Source organism: Trematomus bernacchii, unplaced genomic scaffold (genome assembly GCF_902827165.1).
Source record: "Trematomus bernacchii unplaced genomic scaffold, fTreBer1.1, whole genome shotgun sequence".
NCBI lineage: Eukaryota > Metazoa > Chordata > Actinopteri > Perciformes > Nototheniidae > Trematomus > Trematomus bernacchii.
Genome location: NW_022987689.1, coordinates 17,041,589 through 17,058,114, shown reverse-complemented (window position 1 = coordinate 17,058,114; position 16,526 = coordinate 17,041,589). Strand labels below are relative to the sequence as shown.

Below are 16,526 nucleotides of genomic sequence, written 5' to 3'. Positions count from 1 at the left end.
CAGGGGCACTTTCAAAATGAGTTTCCACAGAAAAAAGACAGGTTGCTTTCAATATCAGAGGTACAAAACAAGAAATCCACTATTACAAATGTTTAATTTGTGCATCATGATGGGCAACGACTGCAGAAACAACTTCCTCTTTTTATACACCAGGGTGAGCAGTTGTGACATGAGTATTGGTGTACCATCCATAACCTTTTTCATCTGTTCTGGCAACATGCACAAGCGAAGAATACAAAAAAACTTTGTACAATCTATTTTCATTAAGAAACGTAGATAATTAAAAACTATTGATAAAATTAGTGCTCTCAGCTTAATTGTGTACATACAGTATGTATATATAATATACCTGCCCTCCCCTGTATTGATTCATATCAACAGGCCTCTGCTTATATGGAACATGCAACAAGTCACCAGCTGGTTCCACTGTGGGAGCATTTCAATGGCATGTCCACAGAAACAGTTTATAAAGTTCCCAGAAAAACAACTCCACCATTGTCTTCGCTTCATCTGTCGTTGGGTTCATCATCAGAGGTTTTCTTTACCCATGAGGAGTTTGTCTTCTGCTTCAAGAGGGACAGGACGCATTTGGTTTTGTTAGCTTTTAACTGAGCGACTCACTTTAGTGCTTTCACTTTGACTGAGGTAACAAGAAAATGCTGTCAGGATCTTTACAACCAGCTGTTCATTCAGGAAAAATTAAATAAAAAAAGATTGAAATACAACTAAACTCTCGCCAGAAGAAAATATGAATGAATATTAGTTGGATGTCTATTGAGCCACTAGGAGGCAGCAGAAACAGACAGAATAATCTTTAGCATAAGCTCTTCTCAACAAACGCTTCTTCTAAAGTCCTAATTTTTTTTATTCATTTGAATTTAACAAATAAAACCAAGTGTTGGTTATTAGTATGAAGTAGCACGTTACACTGCTGTTTTTAACTGAATAGAATTTGTTATGTGGGTTTTGCAGAAAAGGAATCTAAACAAACAAGAGAACTGATTTTGGACAGAGACCGGTTCCAGGACAAAAAGGAAATGTAGTGTAAAGACTGTTCCTTTGATTTCAAGTGAGGAAGCAGCAGTAGTAGTCAGGATGTGTGTAGCTCAGTGAGAATGCTTTGAGCACTTTAAATCCACTGAACAGCCGGCAGAAATGTGAACTTTTGAAATAAAACGTACTTAAATGATGGTGAGGGCTTTGCAAGTAAAGAAGAGGAACATAACACGACCATAAAATATATATGACTGAATATAATCTGTACAGATCCAAAATAACTGACGACAGCGACACTGGATAACATGATTGTGATGCCGTCTCCTCGGAGTTCATATGAAAAACATTCTCAGTGGTCAGACAATGGACACGAAGACATGCGCAGGAGGACGAAGCATCCCTCCTCCTTCACTCTCCGACAACAGAGTTTCTCTTGTTTTCTTAATAAAAAAAAAGTTCTTCATGTGGATTAAAAAACATGTGGAGCTTCTTCTCAATGGCACAGAGTTCTTGCCCGAAAGCTCGCAGCTCCTCCTCGACGTTTTGGACGAGGAACACTTTTTTAAAGATGATGTGAGCTACAGTCCTCGCTGCGTTGGTGTGTTCACAGTGTTTGTGGTTTATGGGGTCCGGTGGAGCTAACACCAGTCGGCGATGTAATCAAAGTCAGAGAACATGTTCTGCTCGTCCGAGTTGAGCGGCCGGGGCTCCCGGGGCGGGGTCAGGATGGGGGCCTCCGAGGTAAACTCGTCGTCGAAGTTGCTGACGTCGTTGGTGCCCTGGATGGTCGGCACGAACGGGGGCTTCACCTTCTTCGCTAACAGCCCGTTCCAATCCATGTTCTGACAGAAAGACAGAGAGAAACATTAGGGGGTTTGTCCAGTTCAATTGTGATTAATCATGATTACTCATAGGTTTAAAATACTAGCCTTTACTTGTATTTTTAAAAGGGGATAAAACAAATACATGTGTGATGTTGTAATAAAAAGAAGCATGACAAACTGGTGAGAGAAATCGGAGGGTTTTTTACTTTATTAGAACATGATTTCCGACACTCAAGCATCCACAAATCTGCTGTCACGGACAGTATGCGCTACACAGAGCATAGTCTCTCTGCTGCTATCATACTGCGAGCACTTCATGTCCCTCCTGTCCTCTATTTCCCACTGTTGTGCGACTTTGCAAGAAATGAGCTTCTGCTAAATCAGTGCACTTCACGTCTCGTGCCACTTTCTACATGCAATTTATAATAGACATTGGCGCTGGAATTCGGGAGCAACTTGATAATGTGATGAATTTGCATGACATTTTTTAAGGTTAAGGTTTCTAGATTAACCGGATTGTTAATGTCCTAACAACGACAGCTCTACTATCAATATGTGATATAGAAAGATGTAGTGCCTCCTGCTTATCAGAGTGTACAAAGCAACTTCAACACATTCCCTGCACTTTGTGCTCTGCTCTGATGGCACGTTCTAACAGCGGCACAAATTGACCTACAGTCCAGTTTGTGCCAAAGCGTAAATTAAATGGTGTTTTCGATGCTTACCCTGAAGAATAGATGTTTCTTAACCTCCTCTGCGTCCCTCTCCCCGGCTCCCAGCCGTCGCTCTGGACTTCTTCTCAAGAGCTGAGCACAGGGACAAACAGGAAATACAGTCAACAATAAACGTATCTACATAGTGAGGGTTTGTCAGGCGGGAAATGCAAGCATTTTCCTGATAGTTCAGTTTTAAATGTCATCACATTTCTCCGTACACACCCTCCTCATGATGGAGATGGCCTCAGTGGAGAGGAACCGTGGGTAGCGGACTTCATCGTTGACGATGCTGTCGAACACCTCCTCCTCATCGTCACCGGGGAACGGCGACTGAAAAGTGCCCAGATTAAAAAGATGAAAACATGACAACTGCAGATTATTGGTCACTAACGCTCACTGAAAACACAGCTGACGGATCCCACTGAGCATCAAGTAAAGGGCTCCTTACGGCCCGTACACACGGTTCCGTGTACTGGCATATGATTTGATTGGCTAGCGCTTCCGTCTGCGCTTGAAAAGTTGAACTTTTCCCAACTTTCACCGCGAGCAACGGAGGCAAAGTGAAGCAACGGAACCACAATGCAGTTCGGCAAAGCGTGACGTCACCCCATTCAAAGTGAATGGGAAGCGTCTCCGTGGAGCACGCGACGGAACCGTGTGTAGGATGCGTTACCGTACCCTTGGTTTATTCTAAATCAGATGATGTTGTTTTAAGGTATTAGGATCCTTCTCTCTGGAATAATCTACAACATGAACTAACTTAGGTCTGCTATAACAGCCTTTTTGATAAAAACACTTTATTTGGCTTTAAGTTAAGTTTGTGTTCAAGAATCAGTAATATTATTCTCTTCTTAATGAAAATTATAAAAGTAAGTGTAATAATAACCCCTTTTGTCAGGTATGATTTTAACTAATTATTTCAAATGCAGGTCGTATGAAATGTACTATATAAATAAACTAGAATAAGCAGCATTAATCACTTGACATAATGGTATACAACAATGTTAAAGGACTAAGCGCTAGTGAAGGTGCAATCATGCAATGTAATCATTAATCCTGCGAACATTGAGGAAGCCCTCACCTCCCCGACCAGCATCTCAAAGATGAGCACTCCGAGCCCCCACCAGTCCACGGCGCGGGTGTACGACGTCTCAGTCAGAACCTCCGGGGCCAAGAACTCCGGCGTCCCGCAGAACGTGCTGGTGCGGTCCTTGAAGCCCATTCCTGCAGGAACACAGAGGAGGATCAATAAAACCATCACCTTCTCTCTAAATCAATCAATAACTGAGGTCAGGAATAGGTCGTTTTAAACTCATTTGGAAGCTATATTATTCCTAACGTTAGTATTCAGTAGTCAACCGAAAAGACATACAAAAATATATATATAGTGCAGAGGTTGCGCTAGACTTTTTCGCTGCCTGTCATTTTGACGGACAGGATCGTAACATTTCCGTCAAAATCCAGTATTACCCAAGAAGAGCACGCCCGTGAACTGTCAGCGCCGTGTTATGCATGCCCACTGCACCTCGCACAGCGTAAAGCCAAAACTCACAGACATTTCCTTGATTTGTTCGGCAAAGATAGGTTTGGAAACAATATCATTTCCTTTTGGAGGGCATGCATAACACGGCATAACACCGGAGCCTCGCAGCGGGGAAACTTTGGCGCTGTTCCGAGTTTGTTCTAATCCGTCAAAATGACGGACTGCTTTCAGATTTTTCCGGCATTGCTAAAAAAAATCCGTCAGACGGAAGATATTCGGTTAATGCGACCTCTGATATAGTGAAACATATTGTCTGGTTTAAAAACTAATAAAATCACCAAAAATGAACTTCAATTCATTTCAGTTCACATGACAGTCCATGAGATGGAGCTATGCTCAAAATGAATCCCTGTTTGTTTATCACATGTAGTCTAGACTTGTACAATTATATTAGATATTCTAGCAGATTCTAGCAGATCAAATGTTACTCAACTCCACCCTAACTAGTTGAAGTCATTTTCTAGAAGCCAAAGAGGAACGCTGATTCCAAAATTCAAAGATTTAATGTTATAGCCATTTCTGCACAGTTCTCCAAACATGCGTTTTCTATACAAGTAGCTTCACACTTAAGAAACATTATACATGGCCTTAACTTTAAATCAAACTACATTTATAAAAACAAATGCTTTCTGAAAAAATGAAATGAAGAGTCAATTTGAAAACTCAAAAATAAAAACAAATACCGATTAAAAATGAGAGCATTTATGGTCTGGTGACTGTATTGCAGTTTTATTGTTTAATGTTTTGAATGTTTCCATTGTACCTTCTTTACAAAGACCAAAGTCAGCGATCTTTACGTAGCCCTCCGTGTCCAGCAGCAGGTTGTCCAGCTTCAGATCTCTGGAAACAAAGAAGTGTTATTAAAGCCGTCATGCTGCAGTCAGATGTGTGTGAGTTGAATGACTCTCAAAGTCTCACCTGTACACTATCTTATGGTCGTGAAGAAACTGTAACCCCAACACCACACAGGCTGCGTAGAATCTGCAGGAGGATACAACAGCAACATCAGGATTAGGTCACAATAGCCTTTCTGAATACGAAGAAAACAGTCAGTTATAATTCAAATTTGTGGTTTATTTTTTCAAAAGTGTCTTTAAATGTTTGTGTTGTCATTTCCTTTTATTGTATTTTGAACAGTCCATACATTGTTTTTACAATGTTCTTTATTTTAGTAGCTCCCCAGTTACACATTTTTTCTAGATTTTAGAATTTGCTTTATTTATTGAATTGAAGCTTAAAGAGGCCCTATGCTTTTTTTTAATCTTCCCTCTCCTGTAGTGTGTTCTATAGGTTGTAGTGCATGTAAAGGGTCTGCAAAGGCTAACATCCCTGTGTTCCCTCCAGAGGGAGTTTCTCTCCCACAAACTCCCCCCCCCTGCCTGAAACACCTCCATTGCACTCCTTTGTTTACTTTAGTAACAGTGACATCACTGCATTACACTCGTGCTTAAATTGGTTAGCGCTCCAACACTTTGTACGTTAGGCGACTAATAGTTTTGAAAGGCGCCTACATAAATAAAATGCATTATTACGTGATAGGCTAAGGGGCGGGACATCTCTGAGCGGTTGATTAATCAGAGAGCTAGACCTAGATTGAAATGCTAATGTTCCTTTATATCGGCTGGATGTGTTATCTGTTTGCTATCATGTTAGCCATATCATTATCATTTTATAATAGCCATAAAAGATGATATTATCCCCCACAACACAAAGCAAATTCCTCATTAATATATAATAATCCTGGGAATAGAGGAATACAAGTGTTACACACAGAGGAAATTCATTTTATACATATTTTGTCAAAATTCGTATTGATATTTTCCCGCAAATGATCTCCGTGCTAAAAAATGAAAGCAAAAATAGAACTTTACAATATAAAAATGAGGCCATATCCCAAGAAGGATGAGACAATCAGAAACCAGACACAAACCCAGGCTACTGAGAGAACCATGACATCCAAAGACCCTCACAACAGTTCTCCAACAGACATTGGGTCACTCACATGGCCCTGGGCTCGGAGAACACATCAGCGTGGATGTGCATCATCAGGTCCCCCCCAGCTGCGTACTCCATGACGAAACACACGTGCTCCTGCGTCTGGAAACACGCAAACAGGTTGACGAGGAAGGGGTGGCGCACGCTGTTCACCGCCTCAAAGATCCTCTTCTCACACATGAGACTGAAGAGAGAGAGAGACAGAGTTACAGCAGCTCCATTTTTACATCTTCTTACACATCCAGTCTGAGCAGGAACTGTAAATATTTACCTGTCCACCTCATCTCGCGCCACAATGTCTCCTTTCTTCAGAGCTTTGATGGCGAACATCTCTCCTGTGCTCTTATATTCTGCTAACAACACCTGAGGGGGGGGCAGAGCAGACAAGCTTTAGGGGAAATATATTTCAGCTTGTGCCTGCTTTGTGCAAGTCATATTTTGAGGAAAAATGCCATCTTTTCCAAGTTCCAGTTTCTCAAAAGTTAGAATTTGATGCTTCTCACTGTAATATTTGGGAGCCAACTTCATATATATATATAAAAATATTTGAATTGTTGATAAAAAAACTTTAGAAATATATTTAATTAATATACTGATCTATTACTTTTGATTCAAATAATGAAATGTTTTATTTGACTTTTCAAAGATCTGTAGTATACCTTTTGACTACTTAACGTACCTTTCCAAAGTGACCACGTCCAAGGACTGCCACACATTTGAAGTCTTGGAGACTGAAGTGGAACTGCTCTTCTTCCCTGGAAACAGACCAGTGTTTACATTCAGATCCATTGTGAAATACATGTAGAGGCCTGCATAAAGCTGGGGGTTTGAATATGAAACCACATGCAGATACAGGGTCCCGCCATTTAATCAGGTTAGACTGAATCATTCCTTTGTGCACTAGTCAATCCTCAAATTAAATATAGAGTTAATCCCAGATCAAATGTACATTAAAGGGTCTTCAAAATATCCTCTTCAATGATTATAATGTCCTGTTAAATGTCTCTTTCTTGTATCTTGTCTTAATGTGTCCATGTTGATGATGCTAATCGAGCTGCTGTGATGCAAGAACAATTTCAGACTCAATCAAACAATAAAGTATTATTGTATTGCACATGACAGTTTGACTCAGAAACTGCAGATTGATAGCCAGGGGGCGGTGTTTCAGCAGCACTGAACACGTGAGAGTCTGAACAGCATGAAAGTGTGAACACAATACCTTATCTCTGTGTCCTTCTGCAGGGCGATGAGCTCCAGCTCCGGGTGCTGCATCACCTGCTCCACCACCCTGTCCAGCTCCGGCTTCAGAGCCATGCTGTTCCTCTTGTTCAGGAAGTCAAAGGAGGCCAGGGCGTCCTGCAGAGAGGGAGCACCAAGCAGGAGGTGAAATAGTGGATTGTTGTTAAATAAGGAAGTCATTGAGGTGTTGGTAAAAAGAAAAGATGGGGGAGAGGGCTTTAAGGTGTTATTTATCTGTTGTGTCTCAATTCAGTTCACAAATATGCTCTATAAATCGTAACATACTGTCAACGAATATTCTTTAATATATAAAAACAAAACAATATTTGAACATATAAGTTTATGTGAACAAACGACAGATCAATTGTTTGCTTGAGATCAGATTCCAGATGTAACACTTAAAAAGAAAGGCGAGTAGAACTTGCTATCTTTGGCATTTTTACCTTTAAATAAAAACATGTATTTTGTACACACACTAAAGCCAACAGCAAGTTGGAAACTTTGAGGCGATACCCTTCAGCCAGCTGCCACCAACTTTAGGTTTTAGTTGTGAAATGCATACATGGGATCTTTCCCCTTTATTGACTCAGTGAGGTCATCTTGAGTCAATACATTGGAAACGTCTTAATGAAAGCTTGTATTTATTATAACCATGTAGCTGACAGCGTTTTATCATAAGACAGGGGTAAAACGATGTTTATGAATGATCAGTCAACAGTGATAGCAGTCACTCATCACTGTACCTGCACTTCCTCCTTGTCGGGCATCTTGTCCTGCACCAGAGGTTCTCGAAGGTCGTCAGGTGCGGGGTAGTGTTTGGTTCCTGGGGTGGGCTCTTTGTCAAAGTCCAGCTTGGTCACCAGCGGGTCACTGTGAGAAGGCAGAGGTACAAGATTTAGTTCTATTTCATCCTTACTGACCGCCAGAGGCGGTGCTTAGCACTGGATATCTTCTGTCTCGCGCATGTGCAGGTCGAATATTTATATCAACAAAGTCACGTATGACCCCGGAAGGCATAAGTTCCGGTGTTGTCAACGAGTTCAGTCCTTTTTCATCTTCTCGCTGCACTTCTTACTGCTTTCCTTCTTGCCATCACCTCAGCAAAGCGTGTAAGCGAGCTTCAGGCCTTGTCCGTGAACAGCCCGTGTCTGAGGTGGAACTCAGATGGCTCAGGTGTCACCTTATGGCCGACAGCGTTCCTCCCTAAGGTGCTGGCACGCTCTCATTTTAAATCGGCCTATCCAGCTGGCACGGTTTGACCCCCCATCAGGAGAGGGGGAAGAGAGGTCAAGACTCTTATGCCCGGTGCGGGCCCTTAGAGCTTATTTCCAGACTACCGCAGGCATGCGTCAGTCTGAGCAGCTCTTTGTGTGTTACGGTGGTCCTAGAAGGGGCTGTGCGCTCTCAAGCAGCACTTGTCCCACTGGATCGTGGACGTCATTGCCCAGGCATACAAGGCGAATGACCGTCCCTTGCCACCCAGAGTAAAGTGCCACTCTACCAGGAGTGTCTCCATGTCATGGGCGACCTTGAGAGGTGTGCCCCTGGAGGACATATGTGCCACGGCCACATGGGCATCTCTGAGCACATTCGCCAGATATTACAGAGTGAATGTTGCCGCCCCTCACCCGCTGGGTGTGGTCCTCCTGCAGAGTCCACCTAGGCCATCCCTATAGGTTAAGTACTCAGACTTCCTCGTGACTTGATATAAGTCATCCAGTGCTAAGCACCGCCTCTGGCGGTCAGTAAGGATGAAATAGAACCGTAGTTACATACGTAACTATCGTTTTATGAGTTAATTACTTTAGAATAACCTTGTTTATATATGTGTGTGTGAGTACCTGCAGGGTGTGTGTGAGTCAGAGGTCGCGTTAACCGAATATTGAAAGCAGTCCGTCATTTTGACGGATTAGAACAAACTCGGAACAGCGCCAAAGTTTCCCCGCGGCGAGGCTCCGGCGTTATGCCGTGTTATGCATGCCCGCCAAAAAGGAAATGATACCGTATCCAAACCTATCTTTGCCGTACAAATCATTGAAATGTCTGCGAGTTTCTGCTTTACGCTGTGCGCGCTCCCGCGAGGTGCAGTGAGCATGCATAACACGGCCCTAACAGTTCACAGCCCCCCCCCCCCCCCCCCCCCGTTGACAGTTCACGAGCGTGCTCTCTCCCCCCCCTCGTCAGAGTTGTGTAAAGGCCGACGGGTAATACTGAATTTTGACGGAAATGTTACGATCCTGTCACGGACAGCGAAAAAGTCTAGCGCAACCTCTGGTGTGAGTACCTGCAGGGTGTGGGGGAGCCCGGCACGCTGCCGGTCCCGGTCTCAACCGCCTGCGGGCTGAAGGAGTTGGTGCTGACGGTGGGTATGGCTCTCCTCACCAGGCGGCCCCAGGTGGCGATGTTGATGTTCATCTGAGGGGCCCGCAGGAAGGTTATACCTGATGTTACAGAGGCCAACGGGACAAAGAGCAAAGAAGTTAAGACGTTTGAAAAGGAGAAAGAGTCAAAGGAAAAAACAAGGTACACAAAGTCATTTTTCTTTTTCGAGCTAGCAACATATTTGGGGACATTTAGGAAATATGAATACTGTTTTTAGTGAATCCAAGATCCACAAAATGATTAGATATACCATCCAAGCCTCAGTTAACAAATGTACATGTCTGTAATGCGCGTCTGAGAATCACAATAGAGTGAAGAAATGTTGACTCACCTTGCTGTTTCGAGAAAATTTTCTTTTGTCTTTGTAGCTTTGGTCGTCTCTCGATGACAGGATTGAAAAATGTAACCTGAAAAAGAGAAATTAATATTTAGACGCAACAGAAAACAGCTGCTATGACACACTTTCAAACATGTAACATAAAAGAAGTAATCAAATATATATCAACAGACATTTCTTTAGATTTTTATAATTTTACAGTCCTGTCCATTATGGTTACCAGGAGCTGTCTCAATGTGACCTGTCAATTGTAACTAACGGTGTGTGTGTGTGTGTGTGTGTGTGTGTGTGTGTGTGTGTGTGTGTGTGTACCTCAGCAAACAGCATCCCCTGTGGCTCCAGGTACAGACACATCCCGTGACGCTGGTTGTCCAGGAAGTCCTCGAGTCTCAGGAACTTGACGGCGCAGAGCGAGCGCCAGTCCCTCCAGTACACCGAGATCTCCAGCTCACGAGACTGCAGGACACACAAGCAACATGTGAAACACACTGACTGTGTTCAAACACCACACTGAGACAACAAGACAGATGTAGGTTAGGGGAGTGTGTGTGTGCGTGTTACCCGGTCCAGCTCCAATGTAAACTTCTGGTCCCAGGCCTGGTTACTGACTGACTTCCAGCTCGTCTGGCCGACTACCGTGTTGTCCAGCTTCAGCACTGCGCTGATCTCATCTGAGGACACACACACTTATGATTCTTCCACGTTTAGTTCAGCAGGATAATCTCCATATATTTAAACCACTTTTAAAATAGTTGAAGTATAGATGCAATCCAGGAGTAAAAGCTTACATCAGGGGTCGGCAACCCCTGCCACGCGGCACCGTAACCAGTGGCACACTAGGAATAAGTGGAATAAGTGGGCAAAATATTTAAATTTGATTTTCGGATCCTGAACGAGACCGCCGCCAGAGCGCGTCTCCCCGTTACCTGCAGAAGGAAGCCATGCACGCAGCGCAGAAGGAAGCCATGCACGCAGCGCAGCCCCGCTCTGTTTAACTCCAGGTGACTTTCTGCCGCTTTCCTCCGTGGTGCAGGGCTGATCGTTTCACCACGGAGGAAAGCACTTCACAAATTGCAGTACCCATAAGGAGCTGTACAAATGCCGCAGATTTTGCGTGGCTGTGTGCGGACTGGCCATCTGTGTGTTCTGGAGAATCACAGAACGGACGATCGTCCTTATTATTATGCCGTTTAAACCAATTATTTAAATTTGTTTGTTAAATTCGGCATCATGTAAGTTGCGCTGACAGGTCCACACACTGCTTCCCCGCAGCAAGGCTCCCCCCGCCCTCCTGTTGACAGTTCACGAGCGTCTAACTCCTTCCCCCCCCCCCGTTGCTACTTCACGATCGTCGGCACGCTGATAACTTTTTTTTTTTTTTTTTTTTTAAATGGCACTTCATATCAAAAAGGTTGCCGACCCCTGGCTTACATAATGCCGTCATAAACTTCATGTCCCCACAGCTAAGCAAAAGTCACCATGTCTGAGGAGGAGGTTTAGTAATCTCACTGATTTTTATCTTAACGGAAAAGCTTCTACTAGTGGGGTATTTACTGGCATATTTTATGTTGTAGAACCACAACTGAAAACTTTGCAAGCTTGTGAAAGCACATCGGTGGGAATCTTCGAAAATGTTTATCCATTTGTGAAATATAATTAATATCTAAAGAATACAGTAGGCTATGTTAGTGATAAAGTTACAAAGCAACCGCCAGCCAGTACTGGCTTGATAAAAGGCAAATGGTCATTTCGTTCAATTAAAATGTTTTGTATTTTTTTGTGCACATTTCAAATAAAAAAATAGAAATGGAGGGTAATCCGTTTATAGAACATAACTCCTTAGTGAACATACACCACTGCAATCCCTTTTATTGATTTGACTATACATCAACATGCCTTATTGATGTGCCTCTTTATAGACTGTGCATCAACAGTTTTTCCAATGGAAATTCCAGTACTGATGTAACATTCAGGGTTCATACACTTTTTCACCAATGATTTTCAATGACTTTTCCATGACTTCTCCATGACCTTTACCTAATTTTCCATGACCAAAACAAATGACTCTTTCTCAGCGGTACCACTGAAAATGGTTTATTTTAACATGGAACAGGAAAATAAGGTCTGCATCTGAAACATGTTGTGCCTATCTAAAACAAATAAAATAGTTGACTTACCAGCTTCTACACGCTAAAGCAACTGTAGTCAGGGATGCAAACTCATCAGGTATGAAAAAGGTGACAAGGATCCGAGCCCCCCCGACCCCCCCACCCCTCGGAATATCGGCTTTAAAATGAGGAATAACAGAGGATTTTAGCAGTCAGAACAACTAAAGCAGTTAATAATAACAGAAACGCCAAAGAGTCACATCTAATAGAAATATATAAAAGCATTTATTTTAATTGTGTAGCAGTCAGTTTATAATTTTGGCAGCACTGTTGAGCATTTTGAAAATGTATTGTCATGCCTCTGTGCAAGGCTGTCTTTCTATCTTTATAGCCAGTGGTGTAAAGTAACTAAGTTCATAAACTCAAGTACTATACTTGGGTACAATTTTGAGATACTTGTACTTTACTTAAGTATTTCAATGTTTTGCTACTTTGTACTTCTACTCCTCTACAGTTCAGAGGTAAATGGTATTTAATACCTTTAGTTACTTCACAGATCTGGATGAATGATGTGAAATATAATCAAGTGTTAAATCAGACTTTAGTTCCACCTGGAGTAAATTCACAAGCTACCCTGCAGTGTACAAAGTCATTCAAACTAGCTGCACCTTTACCAGCTTTGAGAACACTTTCATGATCAATCATTATAAAACATATCATATATATTATTCTGAAATGGACCAATCTGCACAATGACTACTTTTGCTGTCGCTACTTTCACTATATTTTGATGAGAATACTTTTGTACTTTTACTTGGGTAACAATTTGATTACAGGACTTTTACTTGTAACAGAATATTCCTACACCCTGGTCCTTCTACTTTTACTCAAGTACAAGATCTGTGTACTTCTACTCTAGTACAATATCAATACTTATACGACCTCTGTTTATAGCCTATGAAAAAAACTATTTGAAAACGAAGGCTAAAGCTAACGTTAGCAGATACTGACAATGTATGCTAGTTAGCTAGCTCAACGATTCCTTAAATAATATTGCGACAGAAAAACGTTTCAGTGCACATCACGCTCTGCCGCTCCGACAGGGAGCTCTGCTCTGAACACCTGAACCGTTCTAACAGCTGTTCACCAGCGGTCCAGTCTGTGCCACAGTGACTCCGCACAGTTACTGTTAACGAACGCACCGTAGGTAATGTAGCTGCTGAAGCTAGACCCTCATCCCGGAGCAGCAGAGTTCAGCTGGCCCGAGAGGCAGGAAGACTCGAGCACACAGCTCGCACTTCATATATTAAAAAATAACACCATGCGCGTTATGATGGCACATAACAGCTCGCGACTGCAGATTATTTTGGCGATTAGATCAAATGTAAATTATATTTGACGCATCTTTAGTTACATTTCCATGACTTTTCCAAAACTTTGGGAAAAATATTGTTTTCCATAACTTTTCCAGGGCCTGGAATTTGCATTTTGAATTTCCATGACTTTTCCAGGTTTTTAATGACCGTACGAACCCTGGACAATGTTTACAATGTACTGATTGTGGCTGCAATGCAGTTGGTATTCCAGACAAGGTCCTTCCTCCTTCTTCAGGTCCATTATGGTCCAGCTGTGATTCGTTTATTATGACGCTCGATGTAATCGCAGATCTACTTCTCCATCTCTGTATCAATATTTACTTATTTCCAGACAGTGTACGGTCAGGTCTACTCACTGGAGAGCTCCTCGCTCTTCGTTAGGTTCCGGGAGCTCACGCTGCGGTTGCGGTTTGCTCGGCTGATGAAGGAGGAGCGTGTCTCGCTGGGGCTCCAGCCCGGCAGAGGGACAGAAGCTGCTTTGGAACGGCCCGGGACATTTTCCAGAAGGTCCTGACAGCCCATGAGCCTGACGTCTAACGTGCCTGCAGGAGAGAAGGGACAATACAGATACATGCATCACACAATCTCTTTTTACAAGATGGTCCCATTTTGCACATTCTAGATGGTCTAAGCATTTAAATTCTGAAATGTTTTATGTGTAGGTTATTACTCTACGTAACAATAACGACAACAAACAAAGAAAAAGGCATTAATGAGAAACATCCGTGTTAATCTTAACTAGGAAAATGTCACTTTGTAATAATATCTGGGTCTAGGTAAATCTACGTGAACATGGAGATTAAGAAATGTTAACCCAACGTAGTATCCAGGCCTTGTATCAGAATAAATAGCACATACGATTTGCGTAAAAAAGCTTACGACATCAGAGATGAACTTAAGTCTTATCTGACTTTGTCCAACCAACTTTACCGGATCCATCAAAACGCTTGATGGTTTCTCAGTGAATGACGGAACCCTATTTTGATGACTATATAAACGTCCCAGACAAAAGGCGTAGCACTGCATCACTGTGCTTACTACAAGTCCTTTCTATTAAGCTAGATCAGTAAGTAGCAAAAGATGCCCATTTATTAATATGGGTGTTTTACTCAGTCCAGATAAGTAGATCGATCAAACAACCAACAATAATACCATAGGAACCACTAGGTGGAGAAAATGTGAAAAGCTGTCAGTTTACATTTTTTAGAAGAACAGGGTGATGATGGGACACTAACTCACATAATCACATGCTGTTATTAATCATCACCGGGTGTGTTGTACCTGTGAGTGCTGCGGGCTTGGTCACAGTGCTGTACTGGTTCTGTGTGGAGATGATGCTGGATCTGGGACTGAGGACAGGAGAGGACAGCAGGGACAGCTCCTCCATGATGCTGCTGCTGCGAGGGTGGTTTTTAGGCAGCTCCATGAGGCGTTGCTCCAAGGAGTATCGCAGGAGGTCCAGCTTTTGACTGGACTCATTAAAACGAGCCTGGGCCTGAAGAGGAGACGGAAGTAAATGAAGGAAATAAGTATAAAAGGATAAAGAGAGACAGAAACATCAATTACACGGTCCATTTTACTTTAATAGAGCACAGCAGCAGTGCAGGAAATTGTTTTATTTAAAGCCAATGAAACTGCACAAAGTGATGAAAATCTTCTTTCTGCTCGTTTTACATCAACACAATGTTCCAGAAGCAGTGAATTTGGCATGCAAATAGACTCACACACATGCAAACACATGCAAACACAAACAGCTACCTCTGAATGCGCTCTCTTTTCTGTGACTTTCCCTGTGCCCAGCAGTTTCATGACGTTCTTGGCCCCCTCTGCTACAGCCGACTCGATCTTGGCGTGGTGACACAGCTCCTCCACCCGGAGGTCCAGCGGGCTGATGATGGGCTTGTCTGGAACAGAAAATAAATGACAGGATTCTGTTAGACGGAATTGTTCATAGGACTTTGGGGTTTTTCGCATTAAAAGTTTAAAAATGTAACACAGAGTACAACTGAAGGCTCACCCATCACATCGTTGTTCTCGAAGCTCATCTCGCTGGCCTGGCTGGACTTGAGGATCTGCATCCTGATGAACTCGATCTTCGTCTTGCTGTCCTGAAGCATCTGCTGCGCCATCGCTAGCAACTTACGGTCCTTCGAACAAATTAGAAAATGAAACATCACTGTCTGTTGTTGTAAAAAAAAAAATGGTGATTTATAGACAAACATTAGTACACATTAATGTTTAAATTAGGCCTGTCACAGGAATTATGTTATCAACTTATCGTAAGATTTACTAACCGTGCCCCCTTAATGTTTTACATTATCAGCTTAATCTTATGGTGAGTTGACCTGACCTTTTTACGATATGTGGACATGACCTCTATCATTTTTAGATTATTGGATTCTTGTGCGATATATGGATATGACTTGCATAATTGTTTTGTTATAATCTATAATTTAAATATGAACATGACCGTGTTCATTTTCAGTTATCATCTTCTTTGGAAGATATTTAGAAATGACCCTGTTCACTTTTACATTTCCAAACCTCACCTTAACGCTATCTACTTATTGGACGGTATACGGCATAGTTCAGTAACAGGCGGTCCGGGTCCGGACCCAGACACCGACCTATACGGACCTGGACCGTTAATCAATACATGAATAGGGGATTTCAATTTTGACGGGGCGATTCTATTTTAACCGCTGCCGACAGGGGGCGAAAGAGACGAGTGAGCGATACAGGGAGAGAAACACAGAAGAAGAGACGAGTGAGCGATACAGGGAGAGAAACACAGAAGAAGAGACGAGAGAGCGATACAGGGAGAGAAACACAGAAGAAGAGACGAGAGAGCGATACAGGGAGAGAAACACAGAAGAAGAGACGAGAGAGCGATACAGGGAGAGAAACACAGAAGAAGAGACGAGTGAGCGATACAGGGAGAGAAACACAGAAGAAGAGACGAGTGAGCGATACAGGGAGAGAAACACAGAAGAAGAGACGAGTGAGCGAT

General features: G+C 42.6%; 1 protein-coding gene across 1 annotated transcript in view; it reads right to left on the bottom strand.

Annotated features, from left to right (window-relative positions):
• Positions 1 to 75: 75 nt before the first annotated feature.
• The window catches only part of pkn2 (protein kinase N2), a 39,865-nt gene continuing 23,414 nt past the window's right edge, over positions 76 to 16,526 (bottom strand). Inside the window, exons 5-23 of the mRNA XM_034138278.1 lie at positions 15,534 to 15,663; positions 15,275 to 15,420; positions 14,798 to 15,011; positions 13,873 to 14,058; positions 10,594 to 10,703; positions 10,345 to 10,488; positions 10,027 to 10,102; positions 9,598 to 9,754; positions 8,057 to 8,183; positions 7,294 to 7,430; positions 6,754 to 6,829; positions 6,346 to 6,437; positions 6,082 to 6,258; positions 4,998 to 5,060; positions 4,843 to 4,919; positions 3,618 to 3,760; positions 2,759 to 2,866; positions 2,546 to 2,626; positions 76 to 1,838 (exon numbers count right to left, since the gene is read on the bottom strand). Coding sequence (XP_033994169.1) covers positions 1,635 to 1,838; positions 2,546 to 2,626; positions 2,759 to 2,866; positions 3,618 to 3,760; positions 4,843 to 4,919; positions 4,998 to 5,060; positions 6,082 to 6,258; positions 6,346 to 6,437; positions 6,754 to 6,829; positions 7,294 to 7,430; positions 8,057 to 8,183; positions 9,598 to 9,754; positions 10,027 to 10,102; positions 10,345 to 10,488; positions 10,594 to 10,703; positions 13,873 to 14,058; positions 14,798 to 15,011; positions 15,275 to 15,420; positions 15,534 to 15,663 — 2,448 coding nt within the window. The 3' untranslated portion in view covers positions 76 to 1,634. The remainder of the gene's footprint in view (positions 1,839 to 2,545; positions 2,627 to 2,758; positions 2,867 to 3,617; positions 3,761 to 4,842; positions 4,920 to 4,997; positions 5,061 to 6,081; positions 6,259 to 6,345; positions 6,438 to 6,753; positions 6,830 to 7,293; positions 7,431 to 8,056; positions 8,184 to 9,597; positions 9,755 to 10,026; positions 10,103 to 10,344; positions 10,489 to 10,593; positions 10,704 to 13,872; positions 14,059 to 14,797; positions 15,012 to 15,274; positions 15,421 to 15,533; positions 15,664 to 16,526) is intronic.